This window comes from Falco peregrinus, chromosome 1 (genome assembly GCF_023634155.1).
Source record: "Falco peregrinus isolate bFalPer1 chromosome 1, bFalPer1.pri, whole genome shotgun sequence".
NCBI lineage: Eukaryota > Metazoa > Chordata > Aves > Falconiformes > Falconidae > Falco > Falco peregrinus.
Window position 1 is genome coordinate 4601777 of NC_073721.1, and position 19864 is coordinate 4621640.

Below are 19864 nucleotides of genomic sequence, written 5' to 3' on the forward strand. Positions count from 1 at the left end.
GAGGCACTACTAAGACCGAGGTTTTTTTTGTTTTCTCTACTCCTCGGTGAGGTGAGTAGGATAAAAAGTGAAATATTCTCAGTGTTTTTCTTTCGGATTAAAACGAGCACATATTTATCAAACACAGCTCATGGTTCCGTGCAAATGTCCAGATTTTCTGGTTACAAAACACTCTTCGAGTGCAATTCAGCCTGGGGAAAGGTCAGGGTTCTGCTGGCTAGTTACAGCCTGCCCCTGCTCACCTGCTGCAAGCTCCCTGGAAGAGCGAGCCGGGCCCTCCCGCAGCGGACCCCGCTCCCCACATGCCTCCCTCCTTCCCAAGGCAGCAGGGAGCGAAGACTGGGGCTCCATCAACGCCATGCCACTGGCGGAGCACCCATTCCCGGCAACGGCCAGCGCCGGAGGAACCATGGCGGGCTTGGGGAGAGCTGGTGCGTTTGACGCGTAGGCAGAAAACTGGGTGCAGGAGCTCTGTGAGGAATTTGTTAGCAAACTTAGTGAATCTCTGGCTATTGTTTTAAATTACTTTTTGTGAGCCACATATAAAGCGTAAAAAGATCAGGGAAAAGCTCACGCACAGCTTTTGTGAAGAGAAAGGAAGGACAGGACTGGCTTCAACTATCATCCTCACAGTGGCGCTTCGGGAAGCAATGACCTGCAGACACCACTGCCCACGCAGGGAGGCCACAGGCCAGTTGAGAGCGTTACCACAATCATCCCCCACACTGCCCATTTCCAGGAATGTCTTCCCAGTCCCTCTCTATTATTATTAATTTTTTTTTCTAGAGCAACTTCCCAGATGGGGGGCAAGCGCGGCCAAGGGTCCGTGGCACTACGGAGGAGCCGGCTGGGTGCTGACACCCGGCGGGAGGGCGCTCGGCTCGGTCCGCAGAGCCGGAGGCTTCAGCCCGCCGAGCGGGGAGATTTCTATGGCTGCAAAACCTGCCCCCAGAGCCCGGCCCGGCAGAGGCCAGCGGAGCCCGGCAGTGGCCAGCGGAGCCCGGCAGCGGCCAGCGCCCCCACGGGCCCAGGGCAGGGGCCGGCCGGCGTGCGGGAGCGGACCGGCCACCCTGAGGGAAGGAGAGCCACCGACCGCCTGGGCGGGACCTCGGCGCGCGGGGGTGCCGCCGTCCCATGCTGATTGGCTGAGCGCGGGGTGTACGCGCGGAGCTCGACCAATGGGAGGCGGCCGTGGGCGGGAGGGCCTGAGTGAGAGCGCGGGGGTGGGGGCGGCCAATTGGCGGCGGTAGCCAATCGGCGGCGGCGGGACGTCAGCGGGCAGGGGCGGGGCGTGCCGCGGAGCGAGGAGCGGTGACAGTCGCCGCGGGCCGCCTCCGCCTCTTCGCCGCGGGCTCCGGGCTGAGAAGCAGCAGCAGCAGCGGCGGCGGCCGGCAGGTACAGCGCGGCGGGGGGGCCCGGCCCGCGGGGCCCGTTCCTGCCTCCCGCGGGGTCGCCTTGCTCCGGGTGCCGGCCCGCGGCGGGTAGGGGCTGTGCGGGGCGAGGCCGCGGCAGGCCCCGTCGCCGGGACAACGGGAGGGGCCGAGCTGCCCAGTGGCGGCTGCCTCCAGGGGCGCGGCAGCGCCGGGCCGCTGAGCGGCCGGAGCCCCGGGATCCGGGGCCGGGCCGCTCTGGGCGCCCTCTGCGGGGGGAGCGGGGGTGCCAGCCTGGCCCCGGGCTCGGGCTGCGCCGCCGCAGGGTCCCCGTGCGCCCCGCGCCGCTGGCAGCCCCGCTGCCGGCCATGATGCCACCTTCGCCTTCGCAGGGGCCTTGGCCGGGGCCTGGCCAGAGGCTCCCGGTGTTTCACCGGGGTGTTTCATCCCGGGAACCGCAGGGTTTCTCGCTCTTCCATGTCTGCCGGCCTGGGTCCTGAGCTGGGTCTGATGTGGCGCTGCTCTGCAAAGGTAGTTTGGGTGGCCAGGCTGATACCCCTCCTGCTACAGCTTGTCCCCTTGAACGTTCACCCCCTTTGGATTCAGTTGGTAAAGGCCGCAGGTGGCATCGATTCTTCTGTGCTGTATCAGCATGAGTATTTTTTGTGTATTTTATAAAATAGGCCGTTTATCTTGGGGGGTGTTTACGTGTATGTCACGGATTGGGTACACAGAACCGTTCAGTTTACTCGGGAGGCCTGCAGGTGCAGTGCTCTTGTCTGGATATTCTTGCTCAACAGCTGAGCAGAGTTGTCCAAGTATGTTTTACAGCTGTGCTTTGAGTAACTCTTCTGTTCTGATGCAAGACCTTTTCCACTTGGTGAAATGCCTGGCTCCTGATTTCAGTGCTGCGTGCTACAGGGCATGATCATATTTCTCATGTCTTCACAGTTGATAATAAGTTTGGGAGTTTGGGTTTGTTGGGTCCCCGTCATCCCGGCCCGTCTGTCATCGTTGTCGCCCCCCCCCCCCCCCCTTATTTTGCTTCTCCTCTTTCTTGAAGTTTCATCTTGTCTTGCTGATCCATCAAAACCAAATTTTTCTCCTCTTAACTCGAGATGCATCCATAATTTTCAGCTTCACTCAGCCCTACACCATGTAATCTCCCACACCTTGGCTAAAATGATGTGGCCTCACTAGCATAGTTTGCAGGGCATTTCTCCTCATGGAGGGGAAAGCCCTTTTAAATATTTCTAATTAATGTTTTCCAACCTGAAAGAAGTAAAAGAGCCTCAAAGTGGTGGTCATCAATTCTTCATACAGAAAGGTAGCTCTCTGATATGGAGCAGATGAAAGTTTCATTTCGTTACAGCTTTCACTTCAGGAATATCTGGAAAATCTCCAAAATGTTGATGCTTATGATGGAATTAGCTGCTCTGCCATGAAGGTGTGCCAGGGGCCAGGATGTCACAGACCAATTAAATTTTAGAAGTTAAGCAAGCTGTAATTTTGAGTGGCAGAGCTGAGCTGAGTTTCTGCCAAAACCTTTTTTTTTCCACAGAGAAGTATTTGGTTTTCTTATCTGCAAAATCTTTGAATAACTGTCTTGAAAAGTAATATTTAATTTAAATTTTATTTAAACTGGCTAATATTTAATGACGTTGATGGTAACTGGTAAAATGCCCAGAGCTGTGAAGCTCCTGTTTATCTCTTGGCGGAATGGAGACTATTGACTCTTCCGAAAGACTTGGATTTTGGTAGATGTAGAAAATAGTCTTCTGGCTTTGCTTAGAAGTGAGGAGCAGCAATGTAATATCTTAGGAGTCTGCTGAAAGAAATGCCTCTCTAAGGTGGCACATCCAGTGTGCTGACCTTTTCCAAAATAAATTCAGAATAAATCTGTGACTTAATATTTCTGTCTCTGTTCAAGCAGCCTGATATACCAACGCCCTTGTTGTAAACGATCCCTGCATTCTCCTGTTCATACTTAGTAAGTATATTTTGGTTAAGTTTTACACTGTACTTTTGTTGCTAGGTAGTGCAGCAGTGTCAGGGCTACTTAGCTCTTCAGTTTATTATGGAGCATGTTACAAAGGAGGCTGTGTTTGATAACTGGAGCACTTGTCACTGTAATCTGCAATCTTCCTCTTGGGCCAATACCTTTTTCCAGTTTATCAGTGTGATGTTCAGCAAGACTGGAAACTGAGCTTTGAGAACTATCGGCCTTGCTAAAGTGATCGTTGTTTTCTTGGGGGCTCTCAGCTGTTCCCACTATGTGGTGCTGTGGGGAGGGCTTGCTTGCACAGCTTTTAAAATGCCAGCTCGGTTTCCCTTCACTGGGATGTACCTTCATGTTGGCTGAGGTGAAGGCACATGGAGGAAATGCGAGTGCATTTGTCTTGTGAAGTTGTACCCTCAGATTATCTTTGAATGTTAACAGTAAAAGGTTATGCATTCAGGGGAAATCGCTGAGTTTTACTAAGAAAATACAGGGTGTTATAATGATTGTTAATGTCTGACATACTTTTATTTCCCATCTATTTTAGACCTTATTTGATAGTCTTCAAATGCTACTAACAGTGAGTGCTTTATGTGTAGGTGGCAACATTTTAAAATCAAGAATGCAATTTATATAAAAAGTCACAGATTTTGCTTCTTAAAGCAGACCTCAGTTAAAACTAATCAGTCCTTTATCAAATCTGAGAAATATTATCAGCTAACCACTCTCTGGGTCAGGTACTTGTTTCCAGTACTATATTATTTACTTTTTGATTTCTCAACAAGGTTTGTTTTATGGAAAATTTTTTGAGGCAAAAGGCATTTCAGTAGCACAAGAAGTTTTATAAACTTTCTTATTGTAGTTTATATTAATAATTCTAGTCACAATTTAAGGCACAGTAAGAAAGGAGCAGTTATAGGAAAGATTGTGACCTGTTCATAGATTTGGTGAGTCACGTATTTTAGTTTTCTTTCTGTTACTGTGAGTGTATGTTAAAACAGGAAAAAAATACTTACTTGAAGTTAGTACTGCATTCATTTGTATATTTCATATAAGCTTTCTTGATTGAATTGCAAAAGAGTTGAGAAACCTGCCATCCGTGCAGTAAAAACGCTTCAATGGCATCGTACTTTTCTGAAGTATCCTTAGTGTTAATTATTAACTTTTTTTTTTCCCCCTCCCAGGTCTGTAACGGCATACCTGAAGTCAATAATGTTCTCCAAGCTCACTCGCTCTCAGAGCATTGCTGTTCTCTGTCGAGGTGTTCATGCTTCGCTGAGTTCTGCCACCTCTGTTGCTACTAAAAAAACCATTCAAGGACCTCCCTCCTCTGATCTCATATATGAACGTGAGGCTAAGTATGGTGCCCACAATTACCACCCACTACCTGTTGCTTTGGAAAAAGGAAAAGGTATTTTATTTAGGCTTCCCTGGGTGGTGTAGATGAGATGGGATCATGGCATAGTTTGGATCTAATTAGTTTCTGAACCTTTGGGGCTTTTTTGCCGAGTGGGGTGAGATTGAGATAATTGATGAAATACAGACAGATAATTGCTGATTAGAGAATTTGATCATCATGCATAAGGCTGCCTGATAAAATTTTAGTCTCTTTGAAATGACTTATCTAAGTAGAGGTTTAAGTTCTAATAGTCTTTGTAATTCAGAGTAACTCAGCAAGAAAGTTTCAAGCAACTTTGTTTCTTCTTTTACCTTGTGTGGAGAGATTTAATGTCAATGTGAACATGATGAGGTACATTGTAACCCTGTTCAAGTCCTTGTGTACTGTTCCTGTATTATTGCTTAATTTAACTTTAGTTACGTTTAAGAGGCTTTTGTGCTCTGCAAGTTAAATTCTATGAGCTTATGTTGAAATGCTATCAGCATAGTGATCCAGTAGTTTTTCTTTATTGGTACACATTTTGACAGCTCAGAGCTGTCGCTCTTTTAAAAGAGTTTTGAGACTTATTTAGGTTCTGTTGGTTTTGTTCTTCTTAGACCTCCAATTCTTATTAATTCTCTTACAAAAGTACTCTTCTCTCTCTGCTTCTTAGGACCCAAAACAAGCTCTTGGAAGGGAAGTAATATTCTGATATTACTTATTAACTTAGTGGAATGGAAGCTTTATATGGGGAGTGCTTCTTTTCTTGATTCCTCATTGGGCATTTATTTGTACTGTACTAGGTTGTTGCTCACGCTCTGCTTGTCAACTGATTATTTTCTAGTTAGAGGGCCTTTCAGATATGCGCTAAGGAAGAACAAAGATAATGTATTTGACGAGATTGTGCTGTAGCTCTTAGCTTATACCATTTAATATTGTCTTTTATTTTGTGTATTGATCATACCTCTCTTCTCCTAGGCGTTTACGTGTGGGATGTTGAAGGTAGGAAGTATTTTGACTTCCTGAGTGCTTACAGCGCTGTTAATCAAGGCCACTGTCACCCAAAGATTGTGAATGCTCTGAAAGCTCAGTCTGAAAAACTGACACTTACATCCAGAGCATTCTACAATGATGTACTTGGTGAATATGAGGAGCTTGTCACCAAAATGTTCAATTATAACAAAGTCCTTCCAATGAACACAGGTAAAAAAATAATTGTATTTCCATTTTATGTCTTATCTGTGAGATTGAATGATTCTGTAACATTTAGTACTGCATCAATGTCCTGTGTCATGTACAAGTGTGATAACAGTACTGCTGTATGTTTTAGGGGTGGAAGCTGGAGAAACTGCCTGTAAATTGGCTCGGAAGTGGGCATACACTGTGAAAGGAATTCCAAAATACAAAGCAAAAATCCTTTTTGCAGGTATGTAAAGTGCATGTTATGAGTTGAGGTATTGAAGAAGAAAGCTCTAGATGTTGGATGTAGCACTCTTTTCTGTCGTAGCTCTAGTGATTACTTTGCAGTACTCTTAATGTTTCTTTTTTTCACTGAAACAAGTTGAAATATGTCCGTTTGACATTTTAATAATGTAAGCTAAGATCTCAACCTGTTAATGGGTTATTTTGTACTCGTGTATCTGCAGTTGGTGATTCTGGTGAAACAACTGCTGTTGTGGCTACAACAGGCTTTGCAGGACCTTAAGGTTCTCTAAGTGCCTCCTTCTAAATTGTGAACTTCAGTCTTAAATATATTCTGTTGACAAAATACTCTGTGTATGCTTCTGGGTATTTGATTTTAACCTTAAATAGTTACAATTAATTATAAACAACATAATATAAAAATGATATATAAATGTAATGTCCCTTAAAAGACGTCTGTGATTTGCTTTTACAGTCACATCTGTTAAAGAGATAAAAATATAATTCCTATGACAAATCAGTTTCAGATCCTCTCGCATGTGGAGATGTATGCATCTGTTTTTGGCATATGAGGATATGAGGCAACGAGGGTAGTTGTGCTTTGTCAGCAGCTGCTGGTAATGTCTGGGTTTGTAAGGGAAATGCAATGATGAACTTAAATTTGGGAAGGAAAATATAGTTAATGAGGTGTATTATCAAGCTTTATAAACAGTGGTTGAATATATGAAGTGGACCTTATTTGTACTAAACTTTTTTGGTTGTGAAAAATTGATGAGTGGCTGCCTGAAGTCACATGGGAAGTGCGTTCAGTCTTCCATCCTCTTTTAACTGCTTCATGGCATTAAAGTGTAATATCTTTGATTTCTAATTAGTTGATTTTTGTATACCTTTGTCGTGATTTCATTCCTCAGATTGCTGCCGCCTGTGTCATATATTCATCAATTGGGTTAAGCCAACTTCCCTCTTAAGCTTTCCCTACCAGTTATAGGTAGCCCAGAAAAGCCATACTGTAGTCTTGATCATATAATGAAAGTAAAAGCAATACTGCTGAAGTAAATGTGGGGCCCTGGAAAGTCCTGATTATATATGTGATATACTTCCTCCCTTTATCTGCCTGCTCTGATTGGCTCTGTAACACGGAGAGGTTACCTGCCTCTGAAGAGACTATTGTACTTGGCTTATAAAAAGAAATATAAAACCTTCCAGAATAAAGCTTACCATTTAAATATTGACTGCTCTATTTTTTTTGTAATTGCCACAGCTTTAAATAATGTTTTTGACTTTTGGTACCCATAGTAGCTGAACTGTAAATTGTCATTAGGCAGCATTTAAAAATTGCAGTTCATAGTTGAATATTGCATTATGGCTTCTGGGATCACATAAATTAGATTTTTATATTTTTTTATTTCTTCTGGGAATTCTTTGAACAAATATTTCTCCCTCCTTTTCCGTATATATTTTATTTTGCTCTTCAGACAATTAACTTTCAGCAAGTGCTTTCTCAACTTGATAAACTGGATATGCTCCCATCCCCTTAACCACATTTTATAATTATGTGCCAAGTAGTTGGAAAACATAGTAATCCTTCTCTTGTCAGAAACCAGCATTCTGGCAGGTAAAAAAGCTCTCTTGGGTAGCTAGCATCAGAACAAAAGATGGCTTTAAATATCATCACTGGAGAACGTGATGTAGATTCTGTGCTTGATAGTGAGCCAGTACGGATCGGAGCGGTGCGGTGGAGACAGCCTGCTTCTTGTCATTCAGTCTGCAGGGCTTTGTTCCAGCATACAGAGGGTTGCATGAGCGTAACCTTGAGGTGTCAAGCAGGTGACTCAGCAAAGCATGGCCAGGGATTATCCTGCTGGGAGACATTGCTGTGGTGTACAGTGTCGTGCTGTTTGCATTTGGTGACCAGGAAGAAGGGATGCCTGGAGCTGGCTGTGTCGCTCATAATTGACTTCAGGATTTCCTGCAGATTGAGAACACCCTCTGCCCCTAGGATCACACTTACCCAAAGAAATTTGGGTAGGGGGGGAAGAAGAGGCTTGTGATGTTGGGAAGGAGTTGAACCCTTAATCTTCCTTAGTCTTATTAAGCACCTTATTGATTAGCTGAGAGTATGTTGATTTAACTGAAATATTAAAATGAATATATCATAGTCTTGGTGATAATTGGTTCTTAGGCATTTTAACCGGTGTTTCTATATGAAATAGTGCGATGTCACAATATTTTTACAAATTTAAATGGATCCTTCTGGAACTTTGAAATGCACAGAAATATATTTTTTGATTTAGGCTTAATGGCCACTTTATGTTCAGGATCTAAATTCTGTGTGATGCTAACTTTTTTTTTTCTGAATTTAATGAGTAATATTTACTTAAAAGCTGTATATCTTCCTTAAACAGATGTTATATTACTGAGTAATTTTCAGTTTTTTCAGATTACTAATAAAGCTCATGGAAATTATTTTGTATACTTGTCAGGTCTAATACCATAATTTTCTTTTGTTTTTGATATAGCAACACGGTGTATTTATAGCATCAAGGTAAAATGCTAACAATTAGCAGAAGAATGCTAATAGGCTAATGTTAGACAATGCCTAAAATGCACTACCAAATGGAAAGTATAAACTGTTCTGGATTTTAGTGAGTTTTGTAACAATCTTTTTTTTGTTATTGTTTTTATTTTTAGCTGGCAACTTCTGGGGCAGAACAATGTCTGCTATCTCTAGTTCTACGGATCCATCCAGCTACGATGGATTTGGGCCCTTTATGCCAGGTTTCGAAGTGATCCCATACAATGACCTACCAGCTCTTGAGGTACTTGGCAATTTTTGTTCTCTTGTACGAAAGCATCCTACAGTGTGTGGTAAGTAGCAAGGCAGGAAAATCAGAACTTTATCCTTTGAAACGTGTGCTTTGACATTAAGATATATGTATCTAGACATACGTAAGAAATATATATATTATAATTACATATAGGAAATGTGTGTAAATTCTGCTTTGGTTTTGATTTTTAGTTTTGCTTTAGGGTGTAAAAGGAAACCCACATGGTCTGTTTAATTTCCCACATCATAAGATGTCCAAGGTACAAATGAAGAACAGCAGGTAAACTGCAAGGGAATTTGGATCAGTAGCATACATTCCAAAGTCAGGACTTGGATTCTGAAACTAATATCTTTACCTAATTTTCTTAGAAATGTTGTGCATTCTTCAATGACCAGATGACTAGAATTTGCTGTAGCTGCAAACAAGTCTTTCCAGTTTCACAGCATCCTTAAAACCATGCTAGGCTGGCCTTTCACTTACACCGTTGAAACGCTAATGATTCTGCATTTCCCTGGGTTTTCTGAGATGCATCCTGTCAAACTGTTGGGGAGGGTTGACCTTGCTTAGTCTAAAATTTCCCACCCTCATAATGTGGGCTTAGTTATTAAAGGGTCAGCGGTGCCTGATGGCAGCCATAGGATGCTGGGCTTGGAACTCGGGAGGCAAGAGGATTCTGCCAAACACAGGTGGTCCTGCAGCACTAGGGACATTGGCACTGCCACATTTCCGTCATCTGGGTATGTCATCTCCATGAGTGACAAGTTGGTTAGTCCTCTGTGCCTGTTGGGTCTGCTTAGTACAAGTGAGTCAGCTGTGGAGACTGGAGGGTTTATAGGATGGAGATGCTTGCCTCCTCGGAGTTTGGTTAAGGGAAACAAAGGTCTTACAGTGTATTATAGTTGCAGTGTGGAAAAGCTTACTCGGATTTGAACCTACGTAAGGCTGCCTGTTGTGAAAGCCCTCTTAAGTATTTGGTGGCTTTCCGCCAACTTTTATTGAGGCTTTGAATGTGCTCAGGAGACCCGAAACTTAGCTCCACGTCCATCAGAGTGATAACTGAATTTGTTGTGTTTACGGGGCAATACCGAGAAAAGCTGTAACAAATTTGTGCTGGGAATCATTATATCTCGAGTCTTGTGGACTTCTAAACCTTTTAGAACTTGATGGTGCAAGAATATGGACTTTGCTTTAAGATGACAAAATTGTTCTGGAGAGGCTCCATTCTTTTTTGTTTGAGGGGAGCGTTGAGCAATTGTTTGTCTGGTATGGGGTAATGCAAAACTGAGTGTATTTCTGAGATAACTTATGAACTGATCCGATAATCTATTTGTCTGGGTTTGCAATTTTTAAGGTTTGCAACTTCCTAAGCGAGCACACCAGCTGATATTTTGAGGCAAATGGCGACACAGGCTTCTGTGTTGGAACTGAAGTGGCACACGGGGATAACTGCCTGACATGAATACTATTATCATCATTTACCAGGGTCAGAGCTGGGTTCTGCTATATGTATTCATTGCCGTATTTTCTGAATTTGACCTGAGGAAAAGGTTTTTCTTTTTGTCTTTCCTATCCGTATGTCCATTTTTGCAGCGGGCCCTTCAAGATCCCAATGTAGCAGCTTTCATGGTTGAACCAATTCAAGGTGAAGCAGGCGTGGTTGTTCCTGACAAAGGTTATCTCACAGGAGTGCGGGACCTCTGCACAAAACACAATGTAAGGAATTTGCTGTAACAAGGTGGCTTAAACATTACACACTGTGTTTACTGATGTATCTTGTAAGGTCATTCTTGTATGCAAGGTACAGGACTTCATATACTCTTTAATAATTTCCTTTTCTTTCAGTGGAGTAGGGTAGGGATACTTTTTGTATTTCCTGGCAATATCTTACCAGGAAGTATTTCTTAGTGTGCACTTTTCACTGTTTCATATTCCTGTCACTGATTTAATTTTCTGCTGAATGGTCTTGAAAATGGATTTATTTTAAGTAAATTTAACTTTTAATTTCTTTTTTCACATTGTAAGTTTTTTGGACCAGAAGCCAATTACTGCAGTGGTTCTACTATGGCCATCAAGGGGCCTCTTGCTGGGGTGCGTAAGCGCTACCAAGAGTTAGTAACAGTAATGGGTCACAACGAAACACCGAAGAAAATGATCGTATGTTTATGGATGTTCTTTTAAGACCTCTGAAGAGCAGAGGTCTTATAATTTTGTTCCTTTGTTCAGCATTTTCTCAGATTCTCTTCCATACCATCTTCCTGACTCCTGAGTATTATATCCTGTGTGAATTCTACTAAGAAACGTTTAGTTTTGAAAATAGTGTTAGATCCATAATCTCTGTTTTCTGCTGGTGAAGACACACTGGATTAGACTTGCATTCCAGTGTCTCTGGAAGGGTGGGAAGATGTGTTTGTATATATTTCCATGTCTGTCAGTTGTCTTTGGGTACTACTACTTCTCACACGCAAGCTGCCCTCTCCCACAGGCCTAGGCCATATCCTTTGTAAGTGTAAGGAAAACGAAAGAGATCTGTTGATTTACATCTCTTTCTTCCCTTGGTGTTGCCAGTCTGATTTAAAAATCAGCGGTATCTCTTCCAACGGAACTCTGATTCTTCATTTGCAAGTGCTACCCCTACTTCCTTCTATACCTTCTGAGGAAGGTATCGACATATTATTAATAAAGTTGTCTTTGTTATTGCTGTGATACTTGGCTCAGAAAAAATAAGAGCTACTTTACAAATAGTAGTGTGTGACAGTAGTGCAGCTTAGGAAAACAAGATCCAAAACTTGGATTTAGGTTCTCGGTTATTTAGATACTTAGCAACTCTGCAAGTCTTCTTGTCTGATGTCTAACATGGCGTTTTTCAGAAGCTTCCAAAGGTCAATATATGAACGATGCATTGGGAGTAAAGAAATCCTAACTTATTGGTAATCCCACTCATTGTTACACTGCAAATAGATCTTGGTTGGACAGTGCCCAGCCCTATGTGGACTATGCCTTACATTGAAAAGAATATGCTAAAGATGTCGGAGAGAGAGGACAGCTTGTTCATTTGTTAGAGGTTTCACGTTTTGTGGAATGTGTAAGTCTCTGGGAGGTTTAGAGGAGGTAAAGGAAGTACCTTCATGTAATTAGTGTAATGCAGCTGGAAGGTCTTTCTCTTACTATGTGAAATTATGCTGTGTTGTTTGCATTGAATTAGGAATGCGAGTGAAAGTCATTCTCTTAAGTGTGGGTTTCTCTCCTTTTTGTCTCTGTAAAGGTTCTATTTATTGCTGATGAAATACAGACTGGTTTAGCCAGAACAGGGAAAATGCTAGCTGTTGACCATGAAAATGTGAGACCTGATATAATTCTTCTTGGAAAGGCCCTTTCTGGTGGCTTGTATCCTGTGAGTAACAAATACCTGTTTGTGGAATAATGTTTCTTAAGTACAACACTGAAAATCTGCTAGTTAGAACAATAAATCTGATGGTTTTTGTGCTTGTAAATTGGTGTTTACAAGGTTAACTATGATCTATGACCCAGGTAGTCCAACCTGTGAGAGATACGTAAGAAAATAATGGAATACATAATAATACCTTTGTAGCTGAAATGGCTGTATAGTGTCCTGATCCTTCTAGATTGATACTTGACTTGTTAGAGTGACAAGTTATTAGATGCCACCTTCTTAGGCTGGTGATTTTGGGGTATTTTGACCCTTGTCAATTAATTGAATAAATTTGGTATATCTCTGTTTTCTTCAGTTTGATATTACCCTGTTAGGAAAACAAGTGTCCGGTGGTCAGCTTTTCATTCTGGAATGACTGGTTAGTCCTTTGTACTCTCTCTGGAGAGTAGTTTGTCACAGTCTTGCTGTGATTAATTTCTAGATTAATTCTGTGAAGGAAAAAAACCCCAACTAATATGTGTTTAAAAAACGTATTATAAAGCTATTTCTGAACAACTGGAATTATTTCACTTGTTTGGCATGCCCGCATGACTGATTTTATCCTCTTGAAGTGACTTAAATTCCAGCTGATCAGGCTGGAAATTACAACATGCCTCGAACTATTTCAGCTGATTGAAGATATTTCTGAGTTGTTAAACAGAGTATTGAAGTTTAAACTCTAGAAATAATACTAAGTTTGTAGAAATGCCCCTCAACTGTGGTTAGATGTTACATGTTACACTGTAGCTAAGTGTATTTAAGGGATTAAGCTGTTACGTGATTGTCAGATACGCTCTCCTCTATACAAAGCTGGGAATGTAAATGTGATTTACCACCACAGGCTGAAAAATATCCTTTCCTGAGCCCTGAGGAAAAGTTTGCTTCAGAGATACTTAAGATTACTATTCTAAATATATATGTAAATGAATTGACTGACCTTCCCATTTTAGGTCTCAGCAGTGCTATGCGATGATGAAGTTATGCTGACCATTAAGCCAGGTGAACATGGATCTACCTATGGAGGAAATCCATTAGCTTGCCGTGTTGCCATGGCAGCACTGGAGGTTTGTATGTTGTGATAGAGATTTGCATTCCAAAGAAAAAAGGGTGTCGCACTGACATGATCTTTGCTTAAATAAATGGTATTATTTGTTATGCTACAAGTAGAAATACAGCTTTAAGTAAGAATGGAAAACTGGTAGTGGTTAACTGTCTGCATAGATCACAAAGCAAATTCTAAAGTCTTTGCTGGAAAAGTGTCCTAATTTCTGTGTTCTTATGGTCTTTTAATGTCTTAAATGGCAAAATTTATCAGGGGCAAGTTTCAAGGTACTTAGTAAATTTGGTAAAATAGTTTCACTACTTTCACAAAGACATTTTTAAATTGGCTCATTTTACTATACCACATTGCAGAGGCTGCTGCTCTGTGAGCGTGATAACACATATATGCTATTGGTGCTCAAACGGAAGTTGGTAAAATGTCTTGTCCAGAGCCCATACTTTAATTATTCTGTGACTTTATAATTGACTATGTGTATTGCAAGTTACTCAGAAAGCCTCGTTAGCCATACGTGGACCTGGGCAGATTAAGAGGCTTCAGAGGTTTAGTGTTTACCTGTATGTAACGGCAAATGAAAAGCAGTTAATTCAGAATAAAATTCAAAGAGGTTATTGTTTCTTGGAAACATGAATGAGTAAAAGCGTAATACTAATCTGCTTGGATATGCAGCCTTTGCAGTGACACTTTGGATGCAACAGCTTTTGTATCTCAGCAATTGTAATGTCATTAGTCATCCATTCCAGCGTCGTCCATAAAACAAATGCAGTGCCTTTCAGTTGACTGTAGATCTGACTTCCCTTTAGGTAATTGAAGAGGAAGACTTGGCTAAAAATGCAGAAATAATGGGTAACATACTAAGAAATGAGCTCATGAAGACACCGTCTGATATAGTAACTTCTGTAAGAGGAAAAGGACTATTAAATGCAATTGTAATTCGGGAAACCAAAGGTAAGGAAATACAATCAACTGCACAATTACCGCATGAAAAAGTATTTTCAACTTTAAGTTCTTAATGGAGTAGGGAGATGGCTTATAGGCATAATGTTTGGGTTCAGATCTCAGCTGTAGTGTAGTAGTACCTACTGAAAATTTATTCAGGTGACTGGTGCTATTAAAAATAAGGGGTTTTTTACTATGCGAGTTTGAGCAATTTTTTTTAATTACTTGATTATTATTAATTTTTTTATGATTTGATAATGTTCAAACCTGATGATAAACCTAACTCCCAACAAATATCCTTTTGTCTCCTCATTGGAAGAAAACTGGCCACATTTGGAACACCAGTTTCTGTCAGGTTATGGAAGGATTGGCTGAAGCTGGTTGTTTTCAGGACAGTTAGAAGAGAACAATGAATACAGGAGGGTAAAAGGAAGGGAAAAAGCTAATGACTGAGAACATGTTTCTAGGGATTAACACCTTGAATTATATTAGAAAACTGCTTAGAAGCCAGAGCAGACAATTACTTTTGTCATGAATATGCTGAGTGACAAAGTGCTGCAGGGAGGTGTAATTTCCGAAGACATGCACGTGATGCACTGAAATCCGGGCATAAACCTAACCTTGTCTGAAGCCCTATCCAGATGTTCTTACCTCCCCTTTGCATGGTTCCCTGTTTTAAATTTATTGCTGTATCTAGACAAGCACTCAGCCGTGAAGGAGCAAAACTCGGTGTAATGGAGGCAAACTTGTAGGTCCCTTCAGAAAAATTGCAGTTTTGTATCAGTCTTGCACGTTTGCTGCAGATTCTGAGGAGATGCTCAGGAAGTGACCACTTCATTTCTGAACACACTTTGCTTTTCACTGCCAGATGGCAGACGGTTGACAGGCTGGCCCCACAGACTGCGTGCTGCAATTGTGCCACTTTTTCTGCTGTAGTGTAAGTGTCGTCTTTTACTTTTCCTTTAATTGTAGACTATGACGCCTGGAAGGTGTGTTTGCGGCTTCGTGATAATGGACTTCTTGCCAAACCTACGCATGGTGATATCATTCGGCTGGCACCACCGCTTGTGATTAAAGAGGATGAAATCAGAGAGTGCATTGAAATAATTCATAAGACCATTCTGTCTTTCTGAACACATGGCTTTTAAAATATATCTGCTGGCTGACCCAAGGTGGTGTGTTGAAATATGTGTGATGACAGCCTGCTCTTGAAGCAAGCATCTCTCATTCATTTTATCTAAGAGGACTTGACTCTTAAAACGTAGCTATGTCTTTAAATTATAATGGCTCTGAAGAAAATACAGAATGATTTTCAGGAGTTTCCAGTCTTGGAATACTTGGAAATAAAGTGGTGAGGTTCTGTTCATCTAGTTGTTTACCTACTGAACAGTGAAGTCAGAACATTTGAAGGGAGGTATCTGTAGAAATCCTTATAATTGTTGAAAGTCTTGGCCAAAGTTTAAAGTATAATTCATGTATATTTTACGAAGAGTGGTCTTGCACTCTCATATCACTCTCCAAAACATCACATTTGGCATTTTTGCCCCTTGGTGAGATGTCTGTAGGATGGAAGCACTTGTCATTATGGATGAATTTCTGTTTCTCATTTGTAGCTAGAAAAAAAATTCTAATGCTGAATGTTTGACAAACTGGGTGTTATGCTGGTGAACTTGAAGCATCGAGCTGTGTTCTCTGTGTACAATATTTTGATTGTATGACAAGAGGTGCTGTTTTCAAGCCTGGTCTCAGTGTTTGGCTTTGCAATCTTTTAAAATAGATCTGAGCATATAGATCTGTTTTTACTGTTATAAAACTTTCTATAATCAGGATGTTTATACTAAACCATGCCTTGCATTAAAGAAAAGTTAATGTCCAACTAAAATACATGGTGTATTCAAAAAGAGCATGCACTGCAGAAACTTGCAGTTGTCTCTGTGCAGCCTCTGTAGTCTTTCTGTCAATCTATATCAAAGCTTCTACTTGCTTTTTTACAGGATGAGTGCTTCTGTACTTTCATGCTTTTGGACGCTGCTAGTCTAGTATTCTGTATGAAGTTGCAGAGTTGGCCACTATTCTCGTACTAAGTTGTTTTTTCATATTTCTTAGCTGGTTTTAGCTGAGACTAAACCCTGATTAATCACTGTGACTGTGAAATGTTCCCTTTGCCAAGCACAGAGGTTAAATGCAGTCACATGTTTGTAATTGGAAGTGGTAAATAATCCCTTGGTATTTTAAAGACAACTTAGTTTATGGAAATGAACCAGTCTGCTGGTTAGGGTCACAGAACCATTTATCCTGCCTTGTTTTGGGTGAGACAAAATGAGTAGTCGTCTGCTGTGGATGAAGTACAGCTGACTTCAGTTTGGAAAGGCCTCATTGTTGCAAGGTGTAATGTGTCACTGACTGTTAGGAATAAGAAAATAAATGCAGAAAGGTGTTGCCTAGGGAGTCTGGCATTTCTGAGAGCTATGCTTATGTAGTTTGATTGGAAGGGAGAGAAGTAACTGAAAGAAACCATAATATAAACAGCATTTGCTGGAGTCCTTTCATAAACCAAAAAGTTAAACCCCCAAAAGTCCTTAGCAGCCAAAAAGTTTACTTTTGTAGAGTAGTAGGGGTGGCAAGGACGAAGGACGTGGTCAGGTCCGTTCCCCTGCCCCAGTTACAGTTATGTTGTTGGTTGTGCTCAATAGGGCTGTGGGGCAGGAGACTCCAGGCTTTTGTTTTCTTGCTTCCCTGTCCTTACTGCTACCAAGTCTCCCACCATATTCACAGTCTCTCTTGTTGCCCATCTATAGTGTCTGGCAGGCCACAGGGAACAGGCTATCTTCCTTCTATGTAACAGCCTTCTACATACCTGCAGTTTGTTACTGTTCCTGTTTCAGCCACTGCTTCTTCCTTAGTTACAATTCCAATTTTCTCCTGAGAGGTAACGTTTTCCAGAACAGGCCCCACTGTTTTCCTCCTGCGATTCACTGCTCCAGCCCTGCTTTCACTAGTGCTGGGTAGAGCTACACTAGTTCACGTGGCTTGTGTGCTGCACTGTGGTTTATGCCCCAGCATTGTGGTTTGGGTTTTCCTGCAGTAGCATATTTTTATCTCAGCCTGTGCTCCGAGACTCCCTTCTGTGCAAACTGTTTTGAAGAACAGCTTTGAAGTTGTTTCACCCTGCCCCCCCCCCCCCCCCCCCCCTTTTTTTTTTTTATTTGTGTCATAAGCAAGAATTACATGCGTGTAAAATTCTGTGGTCTGGTCTACTAACTTTCATCCTCTATTACCGACAATAACTTCTCTGGCTTCTGGTGATCAGTTTGAGCTCTACTCTTGTCCAACCCACTTTCTGGTTGCGGATTCACTAGGTCAAGTTTGCTCAGAACTTGAGAAATTTTTCTTTCTACAGCAGACCATTGCTGCCTGATCTTTGGGCTCTTTAGTCATCTTATGATTGCTTCCTGAATCCAATGTCTTTGCAAGCTTATGAAGATCAAGGTATGTATAGCCTTTCTGAAGACAAGTCAAAAACTGTCATCTTAAATTGCTCTTCTTTAATGATGAACTAATTGAGGAGTTTTCTGTTTTAACCTGAAAGCTCTCTTTGAGGTTGAGGCTTGCTTTCAACCCTGCATTGTTCCCATAGCCACAACTACCTGTGTGAGGAAGGCAGGTGTGTAGTACCTGCCCAAGCAGCTCAGAAATTCAGGAACAGGATTGAGGATGACAAAATCCTTGGAGCTAAATACATGTTTTGGCTGTCCAGGGCCCTTGCAAGGTACAGTGGCAGCTGGTTCTCGCTTTTTGCATTGACGTGGTGGTGGCTAGGATGTGCTTCTGGGAGGTGGCTCTGAGTGAGTGAGTCCTGTGGCTGCACGAGTGTCTTTGTCACTGCCTGTCGTTCTGAGGGTGGGACAAATTCTGCTCGTACTTGTGAAACAACGCTGCTGTGTGCAAACCAGTGAAAAACTAATGGGGCAGGAAGCGGAGCAAGGACAAGGGTGTATGTCTGCAGCCTAGGAGCTAAAGCAGACAAAGGATTTTTTGATAGTTTGGTTTAATTATGGTTCAGTGCCAGAACAAGCACAGAATTACATGTATCATTTCAGTAGTAAAGACAGGAACACATAGCTTCTCTTCCCAGCCGTTGAGCCTGTCACCAGTTAACCTATACTTCAACAACAGTGAAATACATCTTGGCAGTTGTCTGTGAGATAGCAGGAGGAGCTGGAATGGCCAAAGGAGATGTCAAAGCTCCTCCTCTTCTAGTGTGCAAAGTGACAAGATTGTAGGCTATTAGAAAGATCATCTGCCTTGGATATGTGGGGTTTGTTTTGAGAAAGAAGCAGCAAAAGAAGGGTTTGCTTTATCATGGAGAGTGGGTTTTGTCTCTCTTCCAGCAAGCATAAATAGGGATTTGGCCAGTTGTCAGTGACACTGCTTAAACCTCTCAAACGCAAATATAGTTGCTTGTATAACTAATGTGCTTGTAAATCAGTCCCTAGTTTTGCTGTCTGGGATCTTAGTTAGCCTTAGAAATTTTCTTCAGGGCTTTTATTACCAAAAAAATGTAGACAACTAAAGTGCCCTTACCCGCTTGGTGCCAGAAATTCAGTGCTTTCGGGTTTGTACTTGTTCCGCTTATTGCTCAAGTGCATATAACTCAGCCAAATGCTGGTCCTGAGTAAAGTATAATTTGAAGGAGGCCAAAATGAAAATAATTTACAAATCAAGGTAATATATATATACTGAAATGTACGAAGAAAATATATAAGATATTTCATAAAATACTTTGAGTTTATTTTTTGAATCATAACTTTAGAGGAGGTGAAGAAGTAAGAAGCAAGCTCAGAGAATGCCCTTTCTGTACCTTTGCTGTATTTTTCAAATACTTTTCTTACTTTGTGTTAGAGATGAGAGAGTGGAAACGGTACTTCTTTGGTGATGCTTCTTGCTGTTGTAATTGAAATTTATTTTTAAAAATGGTACTTGAAAGAGATCTGTATTGCCTATCCATAGGGTTTACATTTCTTTAGCAAGAGCTATACAGCAATAAAATTTTCTACAGGTATATGTATGGATCTACAAAATGTTGCTTTAAGCATTTGGCTGTAAAGGCTTCATCTGTCTCCATCATATCACCTGCACGTATTTTTGTGAAGTAGCTTCTGGTGTTTCTTTGCATCAGGTATATGAAACGCTTTCCTAAATGAATAGTGACGCTGTGTTCAGTGCTGTGTAAGCACAAGGAGGTAATCTAAGCGCCCAAGAGCCAAACCAGCATTTCCTAGGCACCCGGGGCAGCCCTTGGCTTCACTGGAAGCTTTGTTTGCAGGAATAATGCCCAATTGTGCTGTTTGGCAAGGGAAGTGTGCGTGTTTTTTGGCATGAAATCATGAAATATATATACTGGCATAAAAAATATATATATAAAACTACACTATTTA

The 19864-nt window shown here is 41.7% G+C and overlaps 1 protein-coding gene across 3 annotated transcripts; it reads left to right on the plus strand.

The window, feature by feature from the left end:
- Positions 1–1262: 1262 nt before the first annotated feature.
- On the plus strand, positions 1263–16308 carry OAT (ornithine aminotransferase). 3 transcript variants are annotated; one of them, XM_055802514.1, is made up of 11 exons: positions 1263–1395; positions 3301–3360; positions 4554–4780; positions 5726–5950; positions 6078–6173; positions 8861–8988; positions 10588–10710; positions 12260–12388; positions 13378–13491; positions 14291–14435; positions 15399–16308. In XM_055802514.1, the coding sequence occupies exons 3-11, from the start codon at positions 4582–4584 to the stop codon at positions 15557–15559; spliced, it is 1320 nt and encodes a 439-aa protein (XP_055658489.1). In that variant the 5' UTR covers positions 1263–1395; positions 3301–3360; positions 4554–4581; the 3' UTR covers positions 15560–16308. The 3 variants fall into 3 exon arrangements, with proteins under 3 accessions (XP_055658489.1, XP_055658480.1, XP_055658496.1); XM_055802505.1 differs by having other exon boundaries at positions 1287–1395; positions 3304–3360; XM_055802521.1 differs by lacking the exon at positions 3301–3360 and having other exon boundaries at positions 1289–1395.
- The last annotated feature ends 3556 nt before the right edge of the window (positions 16309–19864 follow it).